The sequence below is a fragment of the Pan paniscus genome, chromosome 6 (assembly GCF_029289425.2).
Source record: "Pan paniscus chromosome 6, NHGRI_mPanPan1-v2.0_pri, whole genome shotgun sequence".
NCBI lineage: Eukaryota > Metazoa > Chordata > Mammalia > Primates > Hominidae > Pan > Pan paniscus.
In genome coordinates, this window is record NC_073255.2 from 140,632,085 (window position 1) to 140,650,621 (window position 18,537).

The 18,537-nt window shown below is 40.1% G+C and overlaps 1 protein-coding gene across 3 annotated transcripts in view; it reads right to left on the reverse strand.

Moving 5' to 3' along the window:
- Positions 1 to 18,537, reverse strand: part of RELN (reelin) — a 520,521-nt gene that overhangs the window by 299,522 nt on the left and 202,462 nt on the right. For all 3 annotated transcript variants that reach the window (XM_003825720.5, XM_055114793.2, XM_063606317.1), the window contains exon 4: positions 13,579 to 13,649. In XM_003825720.5, coding sequence (XP_003825768.3) covers positions 13,579 to 13,649 — 71 coding nt within the window. The remainder of the gene's footprint in view (positions 1 to 13,578; positions 13,650 to 18,537) is intronic.

Genomic DNA, 18,537 nt, shown 5'->3' on the forward strand with positions numbered 1-18,537 from the left:
AGGACTTCAATTTGGTTCTCAAGCCATAAAGTTACAGAAATAGAAGAGTTCATAACTTTAAAAGAACACATATTATTCAGGAGAAGGACAGTTATTGCAGGTACACAGACTGTATAGAAGTTTCTTCTGTAGTTTCTCATACAGGACAGTGAGCAATAAAGCAAACATCATCTCAAATACCATCTAACCAACTCTGAGTTTTGTTAGGCTACTCCTAGTAAAGTTCATCAATGAAAAAAGAGTGCACAATGCTTAAATACAGATGTAAAAGCACTTCTGGGGACATGGGAGGTACAGACTGGCTGGCAATTAAAGAAATAAGAGTAAATCGGCATTTTTGGAAAAGTGTCCTTGCTTTATATGGTTCATTCATTTCCTAAACTAATATTTGAGTGCCTGCTAAGTGTCAGGTACTGTGCCAAGTTCTGGGAATATAAAAATGATCCAGTCTCTTCTGGATCAAGGGATCCAAAGTGTAGTATAAAATACATTTAGAAGTCAATGCATTACATACAATATGGTGAACTAAATTCAGTTAGCAAATATAAGGTGGGAGAGTGATAAAAATAAAGATGATATAGGAGGAGACACTTGAACTGGATCTTTAAGGATGAGCGCAACTTCATCAGTTAGACAGCAGAGGAGGTATGGAGGAAAGTACACCAGGGAAAGGAGTTGGCATATATGAGCTACAGTGATAGGGTCAGGATGGCATCTCTGATGAAGGACATACTTATTCCAGCTGAAATAAAGAGTCTGGTGTCAGGTGAGGGTGATGGGTGTGGAAAGATCTAAATGTGGAGATGACGTTGGAGAGAGAGAGAGGTGGGACAGATCAGGGAAGTCCTGAAATCCAGGCTGAACTGGGGGGAAATAGAGGGCAGTTATAGGGTTTGAGGCCAGGAGCATTTTGATCAATGTGTGAAAGGCCTGAATAAAAAAAAATGGCAGTAGGCATGGAAAGAAAGGGGTTGGTTTAAGAGACATTGTGTAAATTGGCCTTAGACACACTGGATATAGACATGGATGACAACAAGGAATAAGCAAAGAAATGTGTTACCTAGGTCTCTGTTTAGTGACTGGGGTGATGATGAAGATGCTAACCAGAACTGCAATAGAGGGGTACAGATTTGGGAGGAACTAAAGTTCAGTTTAGAATATATTGAGTTCAAGGTGCCTAAATGACACCCAAATGTAGTGTTTAGTAATAGTAGTGAGAGCTAACATCTACAGAGTATGTGCTAGCCACTATGCTATGCACTTCATCACAACATTTAATCCTCACAACCTTATGATGTTCCTTCTGGGCACAAAATATTGTACCAGGCTCTTGGGAATGGTATGCAGTGGCCAAAAAGGTTGATACTATCCCTTTCCCTATTTTACAGATGAGAGAATTGAGACTCAAAGATTACGTGGCTAGAAAGTGCCAGAGCAGAAATTCTAACTCATGAGTATAGGTAACTGCAAACTTCATGCTCACAATCATTTTACCTTCTTGACTCTTTGTATAAGCACCAAGGAAGTGGAGAGCTAGGGAGATGAAAATTATAGGTGTGAGTGAGTTCAACAGGGACAATATAAAAGCACAAAAAGAAGGCCTGGCATGGTGGCTCATGCCTGTAATCCCAGCACTTTGGGAGGCTGAGGCGAGTAGATCATGAGATCAAGAGATTGAGACCATCCTGGCCAACATGGTGAAACCCCATCTCTACTAAAAATACAAAAATTAGCTGGGCATGGTGGTGCACGCCTGTAGTCCCAACTACTCGGGAGGCTGAGGTAGGAGAATTGCTTGAACCCGGGAGTCCGAGTTTGCGGTAAGCCGAGATGGCACCACTGCACTCCAGCCTGGTGACAAGAGTGAGACTCCTCTCAAAAAAAAAAAAAAAAAAAAAAGTGCAAAAAGAAGCCCAACCCCAGAATGTGTGATGTGGGAAGAAGAACAACTCATTACAGAAACTGAGAAAGAAAAGAGAAGTCAGGTAGGGTGAGGATCCGAGTCCTCTGGATTAGTTGGCACCCTAGTGGGTTATTGGTGACCTTGAGGATGATGGTTTCCAGGGAGTGCTGGCGGTAGAGGCCAGATGGCAGGGTTAGGATGAAAGCCTGGCGACACACACTGCTCTTTCAAGAAGCTGGACTGTAAGAAGGAAACATGGCCGGGGGTACCCAAAGTTCAGGATGAAATACTTGTTAAAGTAGCAGTGGCTTCAGCATATTTAAGCACAGAGGAGGAGGTGGCCACTGAAGAGGAAGACATTGAAGCTATCAGAAAGAGAAAGCACAATTATTGGAGCAAGGGCTCAGAGGAGATGAGAGGAACACCATTCCACTAAGTTTATATTTTTCTGCAAATGTGTCTTGGTCCTTCTCTTCTGGGTTTGCATTAGTAAACCTGTACTATAAGCTTCTTAACAATGGGACGAGAGACTGCCTTATGTTGCCACACACCTCACGTGGGGTCTGGTGCAGTGTTTCACATATGCCCACTGGGGATACAGCACAATATATATTAATTAATACCAATGAATTCCAACTCTTAAAAACTTGATTATAACAAATCTATATTAATTTTTACATGAAACAACTGAATTTTCACATGTGCATTAAAAATAATGTTGGATTAATAAATTGGATGAAATAATATTTCACAAGTCAAACAAAATTGTGAATTATGTATGTTTGTAACAGCTTTGCCCTCCTTCCCCAAGTGATTGTATAGATCCAAACTTGGTCTTTGTCCTTCAAAATATGGAGGAATCAAGCAGGTTATATAGCAGCATGTGTAGAAAGAATTCTTCCATGGGCACCCAAAATAACTCAATGTAAAATTTTTCTTGGGCATAAATCTAGGAATTTTGACTTTGGACTAGATAAAGCTGTCAAGTGGGAATGTATATAGCCTTCAGGACTGAAAAAGAAGGCTGTTTAAATCTATGTTCAATCATCTTGGGATAAACAGCACCAGTCCAAAACACCATTCTTTAGGAAATTAAAAGAATAATCAGACCCACCTCCAGAGTCAGTAGCAAGAAATTTTACTACGGTCATGTGAATCAGCTCTTTGTCATTCCCCTTAATCTGCTTGTCTTCAGACCACTTAAGGATACTTTCTGCCTGCCACAGCCCCAGGAGGGCTTTAGTTTGTCGCTTTGTTGGGTAGTTTGTAAGACCGTGAAGCAAGATCGGGGGTTCCTGGATGGTTTTCCCTGAGCCTCTTAATTCAGTTGTCTTTGTTTATAAATCACAAAGCCTAGGGATGTCATGAACAGGAGCTGTAACCACTAAAATAAAATATAAGTTACAAAATAGCCAAGGGGAGCACAGATGTCTTTGACTAGCAAATGCTTAACACTGGGTACATTCAAGTGAAATACATCAGTATTTATTTTTCTCTTCAACAATTAAAGTAGATACGTTAAAACCCAATTCTGACAATGAGAGAGAAACAAGTCTGAATTAATAAAGACTTTGCATTTCAGGGTATTGGAAAGATATTTAGTAATATAAGCTGTTGAATAATCAAGGATAGCCAAGAGAAGATTTTGGTAGATCTGATCTACAATTTTTACAATAGTTGGGTATAAAGTTACACTTAAAGTGCTAAAAAATATAAAAGGAGGTTAAACACCCCATTCACATTCTGGACTTCTTGTTAAACTCTTCTGCCCCTCTCCATCTCACAGTTTCAACTTTCACCAATCCTTAATACAAATGATTTAAAAATTGCAAAGAGTTTGCATTTGGGATGAAGCATATATGCTGCCTACTACCACGATCCAAGGGCCCTTAGAGAGCACAGCCACAGTTTCTACCACCCACTGTTCTGAGGGTGATGAACAGCTGAAAAACTGCTGAGCCTGGCAGAAAGCAGCCAAGGTTTTCTGCGCCAGCTGTAAGCCTGACCTCTTTCCTCCTGACATAAAACGTTTGCCTTTAGTTATAGCCGCTTCCATCAACACAACAACAGAGAATTCCAGGGTGGTTTATAAATGGCACGTGCCCTTTGGGCTTTGGGGGCACTACAGGGCATGACTGCTGTCAGGCCACTAAGCCTGCCATCTGGTCTTGCTAAATAATCAATGTGTGTGTTTGAAGAGGGTATGCCAAGAAGCCCACAGGCCAATGAATATATACACACACACGATTATTTTCCCTGCTCCATCTTCAACTGTGATGTGTGCATACTGCTGGACCACTGGCAGCCATGCTGATGCACTCACATCACTTTTGCCTTAACTGTGTAGATTTAGGGCACCAAAGAGTATATGTGTTCTTTCCAAGGTTTTCAGGGAATTTAGGCAGTAGTGATAATCTTGTTTATTAGGGCTGTGGTTCCTGAGGGTTTTTAATGTTTGATCTTTTTTTAACTTTAAGAATCTACTTGGTATAATGGAACCAGCATTGGGCTGTGAGTCCAGAGATTTGAATTCTAGGCCTGCCACTCGTGAGTACTGTAGATTTTGTCAAGTTAGCTTGCTTGGCTTCATCACTAATCCACAGATAAGGAACCTATAGTTACACGATCATAGCATGAATTCAAATACTAGTCCTCATCCTAAGTCTATCTATACCACACTCATATTAACATTTTCAATAGGACTCATGTGGTTCAGAGACAGATGTATTAGGTCTGCAGCTCTTTTTAGGTTGTTCAGTAATAATTGCTGCAAAAAAAACTGATTTCTCCTAGTTCCTTTCAAGTTTTTAGTCTATTCTGATATTTTGTCTATTCTTCGTTTTGGTCATCTCTAACAATACTTCAAAAAACACCACAATGTTTATCTTTAAAATCACTTACTGACATTTTGGACAATTTCCCAGATAGTCACTGGGCTAACTCCTTTATCCCCTTCTTGGTCTTTGCTCTAATGTCACCTTCTCAGTGAGGTCTACTCGACTTACCTGCCACCCTATTTAAAATTGCAATCAGCCTCTTCCCCCCTCCATCCAGCTGTATGCTCTTTCCCTGCTATATTTTAGTGGTCTATTTCCCCCTACAACACTTGCCACCTTCTAACATGGTACCACGTTTAGTCATTTCAGATGCCTCATGTTTACTGTCTGTCTCCTCTTCACTGCAATGTAGACTTCATGGCAGCAGGGATCTTTGCTCTGTTTATTGGCATATTCCAAGACCTACCCTAGAACAGAACCTGGCACATGGTAAGCATTAAGTAATTTTTGTTTAGTACTAAATATTGAATAATTTCAGTTCTTTTTGTTTTACAGCTAGTGAATGAACCTAAGCATCTTTTACTCTCAAAATAATTGAGGGTATACAGCCCAGCCAACCCCGCACCCCAGACTAAAGATGGAAAAACTCTAGCTCCTTGTCTGCACCATGACATGACAGCAGAACGCAGATAGGCGTGTGTTTACAATTACTTGGAACCTCAGAGATATTTTTTAAAAAATCTCTGAATCTGGTCTATGTTCCAAGAACATTAAGGGGACTCCTTACAGTTTACATGAAAATCCATGCACAATTTTCAAAAATTTGTAATATGCTGGTACATGTATTTTACAACCAGAAATCAGTGTGAAGAACATTGCTAGTAGCAGCCACACTGCCTCATCATGGTCCATAGCAAACATTCAGGGTTAAAGATTTTTCAGTAAGGACAGTGATTTTTCAATTGTAAAATGTTTAAGTTGATCATTCAGCAAACATTTACTGAGTCTATGTTGCATGCCAAACATGATTAAACGTTAAAAAAACCAAAAAGTTAAATCATGGTTCTTGCCTTCAAAAAGCTCTCAGTTGGGGGAAATGAGTGTTTAAATAATCATGACACAACAGAGACAGAGCATGTTAAGGGAGTCAGGCAAGTCACCATATAGGAGGAGACATAGGAGTTGTAATTCAAAATTTTCCTTCGATTCTTGAGAAGGGATTTATTCCCCTTGCCACAGCAGACTCGTCCCTTCTCCTTCCTAAGTCTAACCCCCTATGTACACTTTTTGGAGGAAATGTGTGCTATTTCTTTATAATACAAATAATGTAAGTTCACTGTAAACAAATTACAAAACAGAGATACATTTTTAAAAAATTAAACATTCACAATTTTACCCCACTGATCTACTTCTGCTTTTTATTTCACACCAACTGACCTTGAATAAAATTTTGCTTCAGCAAAATCCCTTCCCTTTATGATGTACTGAACCTGTGCTTTGCGCCAGGGACTCTGGAAAGTAAGGTCACACAAGTAAAGCCTGAATCCACGCTGTGATTTGAATGTGTCCCCTCCAAAATTCAGGTGTTGCCAGCGTGACAGTAGTAAGAGGTGGGGCCTTTAAGCAGTGATTAGGTCATAAGGGTTGCTCCCCCTGTGAATGGGATTAAGGTCCTTATTAAGGAGGTTTCACACTCAGCTGGCTTGCCCCTTTGCCTTCCACCACGTGAGGACACAGCATTCCTCCTCTTAGGAGGATACATCATCAAGGCACCATCTTAGAAGCTTAAAGCAGCCTTCACCAGACAACCAAACCTGCCAGCACCTTGATTTTGAACTTCCCAGCCTTTGGAACTGTGAGAAAATAAATTTCTGGTCCTTATCAATTACCGAGTCTGTGGCACCCTGTTATGGCAGCACAAATAAGATAATCCACTTCTGTATGATTTCAAAGCCCTCGTAAAGCCTAAAATCCAAAAGTAAATCATGCCCACTAGCATTCTCTCCACAGTCTCATTTAAGAAAAAAGTAGCCTCTGACATCCAGAACCTGGCCTGGCAATCCCTTCTGGGCCTTGGTGTCCTCCTATTGAACATAAACAATTTCACAGAACATCAACTTCAGACAAGGCTACTCTGTGACCGTGATGAATCAAGATAGAAACACATCTATTTCTTAATCATGTCTCAACACAGACACAACTTTAGCACTCTCCAAATCACAATGTGCCAAGCACCCTCTCTCCTGGCTCTTAGGAGTGACTGCTGTTTCTTTATCAATTACAGCAGTAGCCTTGCTCTAGTCTGCCCTCATGGTAGATTTACTGAGATACCTAACCACAGAATTGTCCCCACTTCCAGACAGCATCGAATCCAGAGCAAAGCTCCACTTCCTTAAACCCTATCCCAGTCACCAAATACAGCACAAATCTTTTTTACTTTATTTATTTATTTATTTATTTATTTATTTATTTATTTATTTTTAGACAGAGTCTCACTCCGTCGCCTAGGCTGGAGTGCAATGGCATGATTTCAGCTCACTGCTACCTCCACCTCCTGGGTTCAAGCGATTCTCCTGCCTCAGCCTCCTGAATAGCTGGGACTACAGGCATGTGCCATCATGCCCAGCTAATTTTTTGTATTTTTAGTAGAGATGGGGTTTCACTGTATTAGCCAAGATCGTCTCAATCTCCTGACTTCGTGATCCACCCGTCTTGGCCTCCCAAAGTGTTGGGATTACAGGCATGAGCCACTGCGCCCCGCCCAGCCCAAATCTTATAATAACAATTCCTTTTGTAACCTCCTCTTCTTGAGATGCCCCATGGTTCCCCCATGGTTTGCCTTCTCCCACACTGCAACAAGCACTAAAGCAACCTGTTCAACCTATTCAACTTCAACTAGGTGTGTTCTAGCGGTGTTTGGCTGCAAGGCACTGGAAGCCTATAATAAACACACTCTGATCTGGAGAGAGGGAGAGAAAATCCAGAATCCTTTCCTCTCTGGGTGCCTACCTCTTTCCTTCCTTATTTTTTTTAAAAATTGTTTTTTTTAATGGACAAATAATAATGGTACATATTTATTGGGTCCACAGTAATATATATAATCTATAGTGATATTTTTTCAAAGCCTCAATTTTAAACTGCCCAGGATTTATTTCTCATGTCACAGTAATCTGTCTTCCCTTGACTGCCTGACTCCAAAGATTGAGCTAGAAGCTTTCCATGCTACAAAGCTGCATCATGTGGTCTCGCCTCACCTAAAACCACCCTCATTTTCAGCCAAATTGCCAATCGCCTACTTCTTTTTTTTTTTTTTTTTTTGAGGTGGAGTCTTGCTCTGTTGCCCAGGCTGGAATGTAGTGGCACAATCTAGGCTCACTGCAACCTCTGCCTCCCAGGTTTAAGCGATTCTCTTGTACTCGGCTTCTGGAGTAGCTGGGACTACAGGCACCTGCCACCATGCCTGGCTAATTTTTTCTATTTTTAGTAGAGGTGGGGTTTCACTATGTTGGCCAGGCTGGTCTCAAACTCCTGACCTCAGGTGATCTGCCCGCCTCGGCCTCCCAAAGTGCTGGGATTACAGGTGTGAGCCACCACGCCCAGCCCAAATTGCCAATCACCTTCTGCTTGTAAAACCCTAAGGTCCTTTTCTACCCACCATCCTCTCTGTTTGTCCTTGTTGGACACCTCTACCATGTTCAGATTTCTTCCCTCAGTTCCCCTCACCTCAGAGGCTTGCCTCTTCTCCAGAGTTCCCTCTTCCTCCCATCCCTGCTCAGTCACTGGTCTTCCTCACTTGGCTGCTTCCTCCATGCTCCAACCATCTCCCTAATGAATGCATTGCCTCTGCAGCATCAATAGGCTGATGGTTCTCAAATCTCCTTGGCTGCCCCAGCCAGTGACAGGCCCCCTTCTCAGCAGGCTGCTGGAGAACTCTGCAACTCCCTCAGAGCCAACATGTGGAAGTGCAATTGATTATCTTTTCTTCCAAACACCTCTAACATTTTCTTTATTTCTTCTCTGTTCCTGGCATCAATGTCCACCCAGTCACCCAGGCCAGAAGTGACGGAGTAGCCCCAGGTTTCCTCCCTGTTCTCACCTGCACCCCCATACCTTCTCTAGGTCTCTCTAACATATCCCCTTCTTTCTGGCCTCCAAGATCTAATCACAGTAATACATGTAATGTATAATGATCACGTTTTTTCAAAGCCTCAACTTTAAACTGCCCAGCATTTATTTCTCATTTCACAATAATCTGTCTACCCTTGTCTGCCTGTCCATCATCTGCCTTTAATCTGTCAATAATCCTGCAACACATTCCACCCCCAACCCCCATTAGATTTAATTGTTCTATCACTCTCCTGCTTCCTTCCCACCAACTGCAGAATGCCTAAGTCCCTGAGCATTAACAGAAGGTCCTGCATGATCTGCTGCACTTACCTTTCCAGGCCTCATGGTTTAGCAATAATGAATTACTGGCTAGCCTCCTCTTTCCTATCTATCAGACTATTGTAGTTTAATTGTTTGCTTATTCATTTGACAAACATTTATGAGGTGCATACTGTGCAGCACATATTGTGAGAAGCTTTAGAGATTCCATAGTAAAAAGCACAGCCCTTACCCTCAAGGAGCATATATCTCATGGCAGACAAGGCATTGTGATGATGTTCTTATGACAACATGCAATAAATAGTTGTCAAATGAATGAACGAATGAATGAATGCACAAGTAAGTTGCTCTCCCTGTGCCTTTGTTTCCTCATCTTCAAAGTGTAGATAATAATGGTTTCTTTTTCAGAGGGTTGCTGTGAAGATTAGATGAGTTGTGAAGATTAGATGAGTGCTTGGAGTAGTGTCTGGCACATAACAGTGTTGAGAGCATTCCTATTTAATGTGCCTTGAGAATTCTGTAGAGAGAGTTATGTATGAGGGTTGTCTAGACCAGCCTGAGGGGAAGAGGGAGGGAATCAAAGATGTTTTCTCTGGAGGGAGGGAGTGATACCCTAAGCAGGGTCTGACAGCCCGAGTTAGACAGAACAAAAGGATGTAAAAGGATAGCCCAGGCAAAGAAAACTTGGAGAGTATAGGGTGCAGATAGCACCAGGATGATAGAGCGAGGTGCATTCAGGGAGTTTTAAGGTAAAAATGAGAGGATGACAAGAAATGAGGTAGGAGAGGCCAACTGAAGCCAGATTGTAAGGGATTTTCCTTGCATGTTGATAAGCAGCAGGAATTTCACTCTGAAGATAAACTATTGCTTCCAATTGAGATAGTGAAGGGTTTTAAGCAGGCAAATGAAAGAAGCATATTTCCATTTTAGAAAGCTCATTATAGCAGCTCTGTAAAGGCACCATGAAAATAGGAGCAGAAAAATCCTGAGGGAGGATATTCGGCAGTTCCCAAAGGAGGCACTGCTGGGCCCTGATGTGAGGTGGGTCAGCGAGAATGGGAAGGAGGAGATAGATGGTTCTCCTTCCTTCCTTCCTTCCTTCCTTCTTTCCTTCCTTCCTTCCTTCCTTCCTTCCTTCCTTCCTTCCTTCCTTCCTTCTTCTTCCTTTCTTCCTTTCTTTCTCTCTCTCTGTCTCTCCCTCTCTCTCTCTCTCCCTCCCTCCCTCGCTCCCTCCCTGTCTCTCTTTCTCTCTCCCTCCCTCCCTCGCTCCCTCCCTGTCTCTCTCTCTCTTTCTCTCTCTCCCTTGCTCCCTCTCTCTCCCTCTCTCTCTCTCCCTCCCTCCCTCCCTCGCTCCCTCCCTCGCTCCCTCTCTCTCTCTCTCCCTCGCTCCCTCTCTCTCTCTCTCTCTCCCTCGCTCCCTCCCTCTCTCTCTCTCTCTTTCTTTCTTTTGACAGAGTCTCACTGTCACTCAGGCTGGAATTCAGTGGTGAAATTTCGGCTCACTGCAACCTCCGCCTCCCAGGTTCAAGCCATTCTCCTGCCTCAGCCTCCTGAGTAGCTGGGATTACAAGCCCGCACCACCACGCCCGGCTATTTTTTGTATTTTTGGTAGAGACAGGGTTTCACCATGTTGGCCAGGCTGGTCTCGAACTCCTGACCTCAAGTGATCTGCTTGCCTCAGCCTCCCAAAGTGCTGGGATTACAGGCATGACCCACTGCGCGCGGCCTCCTCTCCTTTTTTCTTAAACCTCACTAGCCATTCAGGTCTACCTTCCTGGGATGCCTTTCCTAACACCTCCAGGCAAACTTAGCTACCTCTGTGATCCATAGATCCGTCATTTGTATCTTAGCCTGTGAGTTCCTCAAGAATAGGAAATGGGTCCTTTTCACTTTCATATCCTTATTTAGCACTGTGAGCTAGGACAGAGGTCTTGCGGGTGCTGTATAAAGTTTTGCAGAATAATGACTTTCGGTAGGGTGCGGTGGCTCATGCCTGTAATCCTAGCACTTTGGGAGGTTGAGGCAGGCTGATTACCTGAGGTCAGGAGTTCAAGACTAGCCTGGCCAACATGGTGAAACCTCGTCTCTACTAAAAATACAAAAAATTAGCCGGGTGCAGTGGCACACACCTGTAATCCCAGCTACTCAGGAGGCTGAGGCAGGAGAATCGCTTGAACCCAGGAGGTGGAGGTTGTGGTTAGCCGAGATTACGTCACTGCACTCCAGCCTGGGTGACAGAGCGAGACTTTGTCACAAAAAAAAAAAAAAAAAAACTTTCAATGAATGTTTTATAAGAAAAGGGATTAAGATTACAGACCCTCTAAGACATAATGAGTACAGTTTCTAATCTTTTTACTTTTTCAATATGTTTAGCAAGCAATACAGTCTTGTCATAACAGATATCCTCAGGATCCACAGAAAAAAGTTTGCTTTGCTTGAATTGTTTAATTTAATTAAAATCAACAAACATACTGAGCGTGTTAAAATGGAAAGGCACTGTGCTGTGGTACATGGTGACTGCAATTGTTTTTCCTCTAATAAATATATTAGATAGTCCTTACCCAATACATAAAAAATGATTACATGATAAAATGTTATTTTATTTGAGGAGACAATTACTGTTTTAATTAAAAATAGATAAGGCCAGAATAAATATATAGTTTATAGCACACATTATTTTCCTTATTATTTCCTGACAGTAGAAAGCCATCACTCTTGCACTCTCGTTAGCATTATTTTTCACTTTATCTTGGATAGACTGATATACTTTCAATGAGTTAGATGCTATTGAAAAGCTCAGTGTTTTTCTTCTGGTCCTGGGCTGTACAGCGTTTTTAATAATATCCACATGTACCATTGTGTAAATCATGCTTATGTGTAATACTACTATAGAAGGCATTTTTCTTTTCCTCACTGGTTGAGATTTCTTTCCCATTGGTTTTTCTTGGCTTTTTCTTTTCATTTTAAATGAAACCAACCCCAATAATTCATTTATAATAGAAAAGACTAAAAAATTTAAGGCTTAAAAGAAATTAGTTTTTAGACAATGGTAAATGTTAATAAAATTAGACATTTCTTTTTCTGACACTATAAATTTTCCAGGATATTAATGTTCACTGCTATGTGGTGTTCTATATTTTCAGTAATGTGAGCAATTTCATAGTCTGGAAGAAAATTTGTATTATGATCAAATTCTTGAGCCTACCTACAAAGGCACATTTTAATATCTGTACTCTCAAAAGTCACAGGATAAAAATCTCTTAAACCCAGGAATACTGATAATATGTTTGAAACTATAACTAGAATGAAGTTTTATAATTCAAGAACTATGTGTGTAAATCATCAGGATTTTGCCATTAATAACCATTAAGCATCACGTTACTTAGATAAAGTCATATTGTGATCTATATAACTAATAATAAATGGTATTTTCTTAGGTATCTCAAAAACCGATATAATTTTTCCTCATTTCTCTCGAAAGCCCATCAGATATTCTTTAGCAGAGAGAAAATTGATAGAAATTTCCTTTAAATTCAGTAATATAATTCTAAAAGTTAACAAATTCCCCCCCAAATGTCATTCTAAACAAAAATTAATACTATACTTACAATAAACAATGAAAATGGCATGACATTTACAAAGACTGATGTCAAATGTTTTCATTATCAAGATGCTGAAATCAAGGAATATATGTACAGCTAAGACAAACTTGTATTCAATCTATCAAGATTTTTAGAATGACTTACACGGTAAGCTCTATGTCAGCATCTGGGGAACCAAAGTCCCTTAAGGCATAGTCCCCATACTTGAGAAGCTCAGTCTCTCTAGGGCAACATCCACCCCTTTTCAGAGAAAAATTCTCTATGAAGTGGTAAATGCTATAATGGAAACACAAAGTAGGGTGGAAACTCAAGGGATAGGGGGAACAAATGAGCATCAGAGCATGGATCCTGGTTTTAACTTTTTCATTGTGCTGTGTTTGTGTGTGCATGTGCATGCATCCCGGTCACACATATCTGACATTATGTAAAATTTAATCTAAATTGATACAATGTCTAGCCACACAAGTCTGAAATTAATAGTGCACACAGTTGAAACAGGCCCATAGATACTGTACACATAATCATGTATAATATGATCAAATGTTAAAAGCAATAATCAGAAACATTTTCAACAAAGCTGACAGGATATTTAAGTGGTAAATTAAGCAGACACAGTTTGTAGAATTTAAAAATTACTACTAAGATTTGTACTTCCAGAATAACTAAAGGTAATTCATTAGAAAAAAATTATGAAAATAAATTTTCTTTTGCTCACACTTGGTATCTTCAGAAGTCTATAGATCTTTGTTAGTAATTACTAAATAACTATTAGTGATACGAAGGGTCAATACTTAAATTTTTAAAGCTTACGATTAAGTAATCATAATGAAATGCTTACTTGGTACATAGAACACAGGACCTACCATGAATGGTTTGGGCATAACACAAACAAATCAAATGTGACGCTTACCTCCTTGTTCACACAACTGCTGGGCTAAAGCATCTTTGAAAATAACCTGGCCCCGGTGTGTTGCTGTAGCCCTGGAAACAAATAGGAAAAGGTTAATTCAACTCTTGTAATATGTTTGGTGAAAATGTATTTTTAAAACTTTTTAAAAAGCTTATTCTTAAACTTTATTGTGTGGATATGATATGTTTAATGAGTACATCAGAAGAGTGATATAAATAACATGGAATGAAAGCTTAAACCAAGGCACCTGGGTTGAGGACTGTCTTCTGGTTTTACTATATAAAGACACTGTAACAGTTGTGAGCTTGTTCTGAAAACAGCAGATGTGCGTAAAGCCTATAGAATAAAAAGTATGGAGAGGAGGCTTATTAAAATTTCTTCTTCAGAAGCCTTTGATATAAAATGTTTTGTGGAGCAATATTGATATTAGTACTGGAGAAAGAGGCTCTTAAGTTACTTTTTTTCTGAAATCAATAGTCACCGTAACTTATAGAGTTGAGACAGAGAATTACATTTTTAAAAAGTATTTTCTTAAAAAGAGGGCTATTCAAAGCTTTCATAATAAAATCTGTCATAACAAAATAAGATCACATGAAGGAGATTCACTATTTGAAGGAGATGTATATCTTACTTCTTCCAATCAAAGCTGCGTACAAGGACTGATGGAAAAAAAATAACATCCTCGCAGCAGATGTGTTATTCAATGGCTATAATAAAAAAAAGTCTTATTAAAGGAATAATTATGCTTTATATATGAAGTGTTTTCCCTTAAAAAGAATCTTTCTGGCACAAAATGTATTATTTAAACAAATTTAAAACAGAAAATCTTGTCTCTAAGAAACTTGATTTTAGAAAATAAGCCATACACAAAACCTTTTTTAATAACAAAAAAATTAGCATGAAATCTTAACTTTAGTTTTAGCCAAAACCATCCTAGGGCAAAAATAATTTGATTTAACTATCATCTGCTGAAGATGGATTATGTACAAGGCACTGTACTAGCTCATGACAGGGCGAAGTTTAGCCTACGTATTCCCCCTTGATATGCGTGCCCTTCCTTCGGTCAACATCTTGTTGTTTGCTGGGCCCAGTAGGGCTTCCTGGCTCCCAACATTCCTTGCTCTGGCCCACGTGTGGATGCACCTTTCCCCTCCCTTCTGCAGACCTTTCTGAATTCCATCCTGATTGAATTGCAAGTAGACCCTAGAGTCAGTCCCTGTGGACCCAACTCTCTGAAAGTAATCTGATAAATTAATCCATGTTGAAGTGTTAATGGGTGATATCACTTCAAGCTAACATATTTCAGCAGTGAAAGTGTTATACCTTCACACACACACACACACACACACACACACACAATGGCACAATAGTGAGAGTTTTGAATGGTGGAAGGGAGATATAATTGGAGAGAAAAATCACTGGGTGGCCTTCAACTCACACCATATGTGAAGCTTATAAGGGGCGTCAGCCCTTGTTGTTGCATATTAATCATTATCAAAATTACACAAAAACAGATGCTACTATTCTTTTTATATATTCACATATGTTTATAGGTTTTTCTTTGCTTTCAGAAAGCTGAAAATGTGGAGAACTAAACATAGGGCCAATCCAAGCCATAAACATGGCCTAGAGGCTCTCTAATCAGTACAGATTTTATGACCAGAGGGAACACCGTAACTTTTTTACTTAAATACACTGTTCAAACCAACCAATCCAAGAGTGTCTGAGTTCACATACACTTCCAATAGCAACACAGTGATCACCAATGTAGAATTTTAATGTGACATTTGCTTTGGAAGGGACACATTTTCTGAAATCACTAACCACCAAGAAAAGTCCTACGACAGGCAATGTTTAAATAACTGTTCGTTTTTGTTGTCTTCTGGTTCTAAGTATATAATATTCCTATCATAATATTTCTTATTGGTCCACAAGACTACTTGTCATTGTGCCAGCCTATGCTCCCATGAACACGATCAGCCAAATTATCAAAATAAGATTCAGGTAACAGAGGTTTCACCTTTTCTCTAAATATGAGATATACCAACATCTGCTAGTCACTTTATAGCATCTTGTGAGGAGTCCATGCAGTTTTCCGCATTACTCAGTTTCCTCAGATTTATTATTTGTTGCCTTCATTAATATTCTTACTTCTGCTACTTTGGTTCAATAAATCTCATAAATTTCTAAAGAATAATGACAGAGTAATGGAACCTGAACGAACCTTTAAGATCATCTGGTCAAAACGACTTTAGCAGTGGTACTCATTCTTCAAACAAATATGGAATTCCAATGAATAAAAGAGAGGAGCCCTAGCTTTTCAAAATTATGGGGCTCCACGCCACCTATTTCCCAAATCTTGCTATCGTGCTTCTCTGGAACTCTTAGGGTTTAAGGGAGCAGAGTTTGAAAACCACTAAACTGGTCTAATTCTTACAGTATATGGATCAGGAACGTGAGGCCAGGGAGGATATTAACCTACTGAAGGTTACACGGCCCATTAATGGTAGATAAGATCTGATTTCAGGTCTTAGATTCGAGGCCTTGGATTCTTTCCCTTGCATCAGCAGTTTTCCAAATGTGTTCCACAGTGATGCCCTAGGGGTCTCCATGAGAGTCAAGAGAAGGAGGGGCAACAGCCAGTGTTCCAGGCACCAGCCAATTCAACCAAACCGTCTAGGCTTTATATGTTCTAATTATTTAATTTTGTTTAAAGAAAGGGCTCAGTAATTAAAAGCTGGCTTGAGAAGCACAGCACACCATGTGCTCAATGACATTATCTGAAGTCCCCTGCTTGGGAAAAGAAGTAGTAGTAATAATAATAGTGGCTGGTATATATACTTACTGTTATTCTAACAACTATTATGAATTGAAATTTACCCCCTAGGCACTGCTGTAGGGCTTTACATAAATTAACTCAGTTAATCCTGTTAACAGCCCTACAAAGTAGATACTCATCCATTTTTCCTCGGACACAGAGCTATTGCATGATTTACAAATGTCACACAACTGGTGGCAAAGCCGGGATTCAAACCCAGGCAGTTTGAGTGTAGACTCTTTGCTTTTAAGCATTACAGCAATATTTCATTAATCTGGTTCAAAAATATGATGGTAGCTTTCAATCTCTTTTCAGACGAAGAGCCTGCTTTCAGGGAGTGATTTTCTTTTTTCCTTGTTTCTTTCTGTTGAGATGGAGTCTTGCTCTGTCGCCGAGCTGGAGTGCAGTGGCGTGATCTTGGCTCGCTGCAACCTCCACCTCCCAGGTTCAACCGATTCTCCTGCCTCAGCCTCCCGAGTAGCTGGGACTACAGGCCTGCGCCGCCATGCCCAGCTAATTTTTGTATTTTTAGTAGTAACAGGGTTTCACCATGTTGGCCAGGATGGTCTTGATCTCTTGACCTCGTGATCTGCCTGCCTCAGCCTCCCAAAGTGCTGGGATTACAGGTGTGAGCGAACACACCCGGCCGAGGGCCTGATCTTTAAAGAAATGTCTTCTCTGACTCGTATTCTCTACTCCAACCCTTCAGGCTAAAGCCATTTTAGTTAACCTCCTTTTGGACAAACTTCTCATCATTTCCGTTGGAACTCTGGCCTCTTGGCCAGCAACTCCTTGCAATTTGTCTTTGAAAATACCATTTCTCTCTCTCAACCCCTTCTCCCACAGTGTTCTGTGAGCCCCTCGACTTCTTTTCAACTTTTTATTATTTAATATAAAATCTAAGACAAGATACATTAAATGCTTATTGGCATATATTTAGTCTTCACCTAGTACATAGTATTTGTCCAATTTTAAACTTTCTTCCATTTTATAGGTTTCAATTAATCTTTTTTTAAAAAAATGTTTTAACATTTATTTTAAGTTCAGGGGTACATGTGCAGGTTTGTTACACAGGTAAACTTGTGTCATTGGGGTTTGTTGTACAGATTACTTCATCACCCAGGTATTAAGCTTAGTACCCATTAGTTATTTTTCCTGATCTTCTCCCTACTCCCACCCTCCACCCACCAATAGGCCCCAGTGTGTGTTGTTCCTCTCTATATGTCCATGTGTTCTTATCATTTAGCTCCCACTTATCAGTGAGAACATTTGGTATTTGGTTTTCTGTTCCTATGTTAGTTTGCTAAGGATAATGGCCTCCAGCTCCATCCATATCCCTGCAAAGGACCTGATCTCATTCTTTTTTATGGCTGCGTAGTATTCCATGGTATATATGTATCATATTTTCTTTATCCAGTCTACCATTGATGGAGCCCCTAGACTTCTATCAGCTTACTGTAGTCCCCTTTCAACTCTTTGTCATATTTCTTCCAATGAAGACCCCTTGCATCTTCCTGTATGCTACAGCCATAAAATTACTGGATGACTTTCTCAGCCATGCTGCTGCCCAAACCCTGGAACATATGTGGATACCCAATACACACATGTGTGCTGACAGATAAACATCACTTGCATCACTTTCTTTCCAAACCCTTAGAACCCTCAGATAACATTTTAATCTAAAATGATCCCACCCTATAGAAGACGCATGGTTAGTATTTTTAAAGGTCTGCATATTGGCATCTTATCTTGGGGAAAAGAAAAAGCAGAAGCCCAAGTGACCAGCAAAAACACAGGCTCCCTTGCTTTATCCCATGAGCCATCCGCACTGCACTCCTTAGGGTGGGATTAATGTCAATATGGCAAGCCTATTTGAACATATTTACAGCTGTCAAATAATTCATGGTGGTTTACCCACAGAATCACAGCATTTATTTCAAATCTTCTATGGAAATATATATATTCTACTATATAAATATATATTATATATTCCAAAATTGCTAAAAGCACAGTAACTCACAATTAAGTCTCTAGAGGTCGGGTCCTCCAATTTTTAAAATTACATTGACAGATAAAATTGTATGTAAAGCTGTGTATTAAATCTAGCTAATTAACATATGCATTACTTCCTATAGTCATCG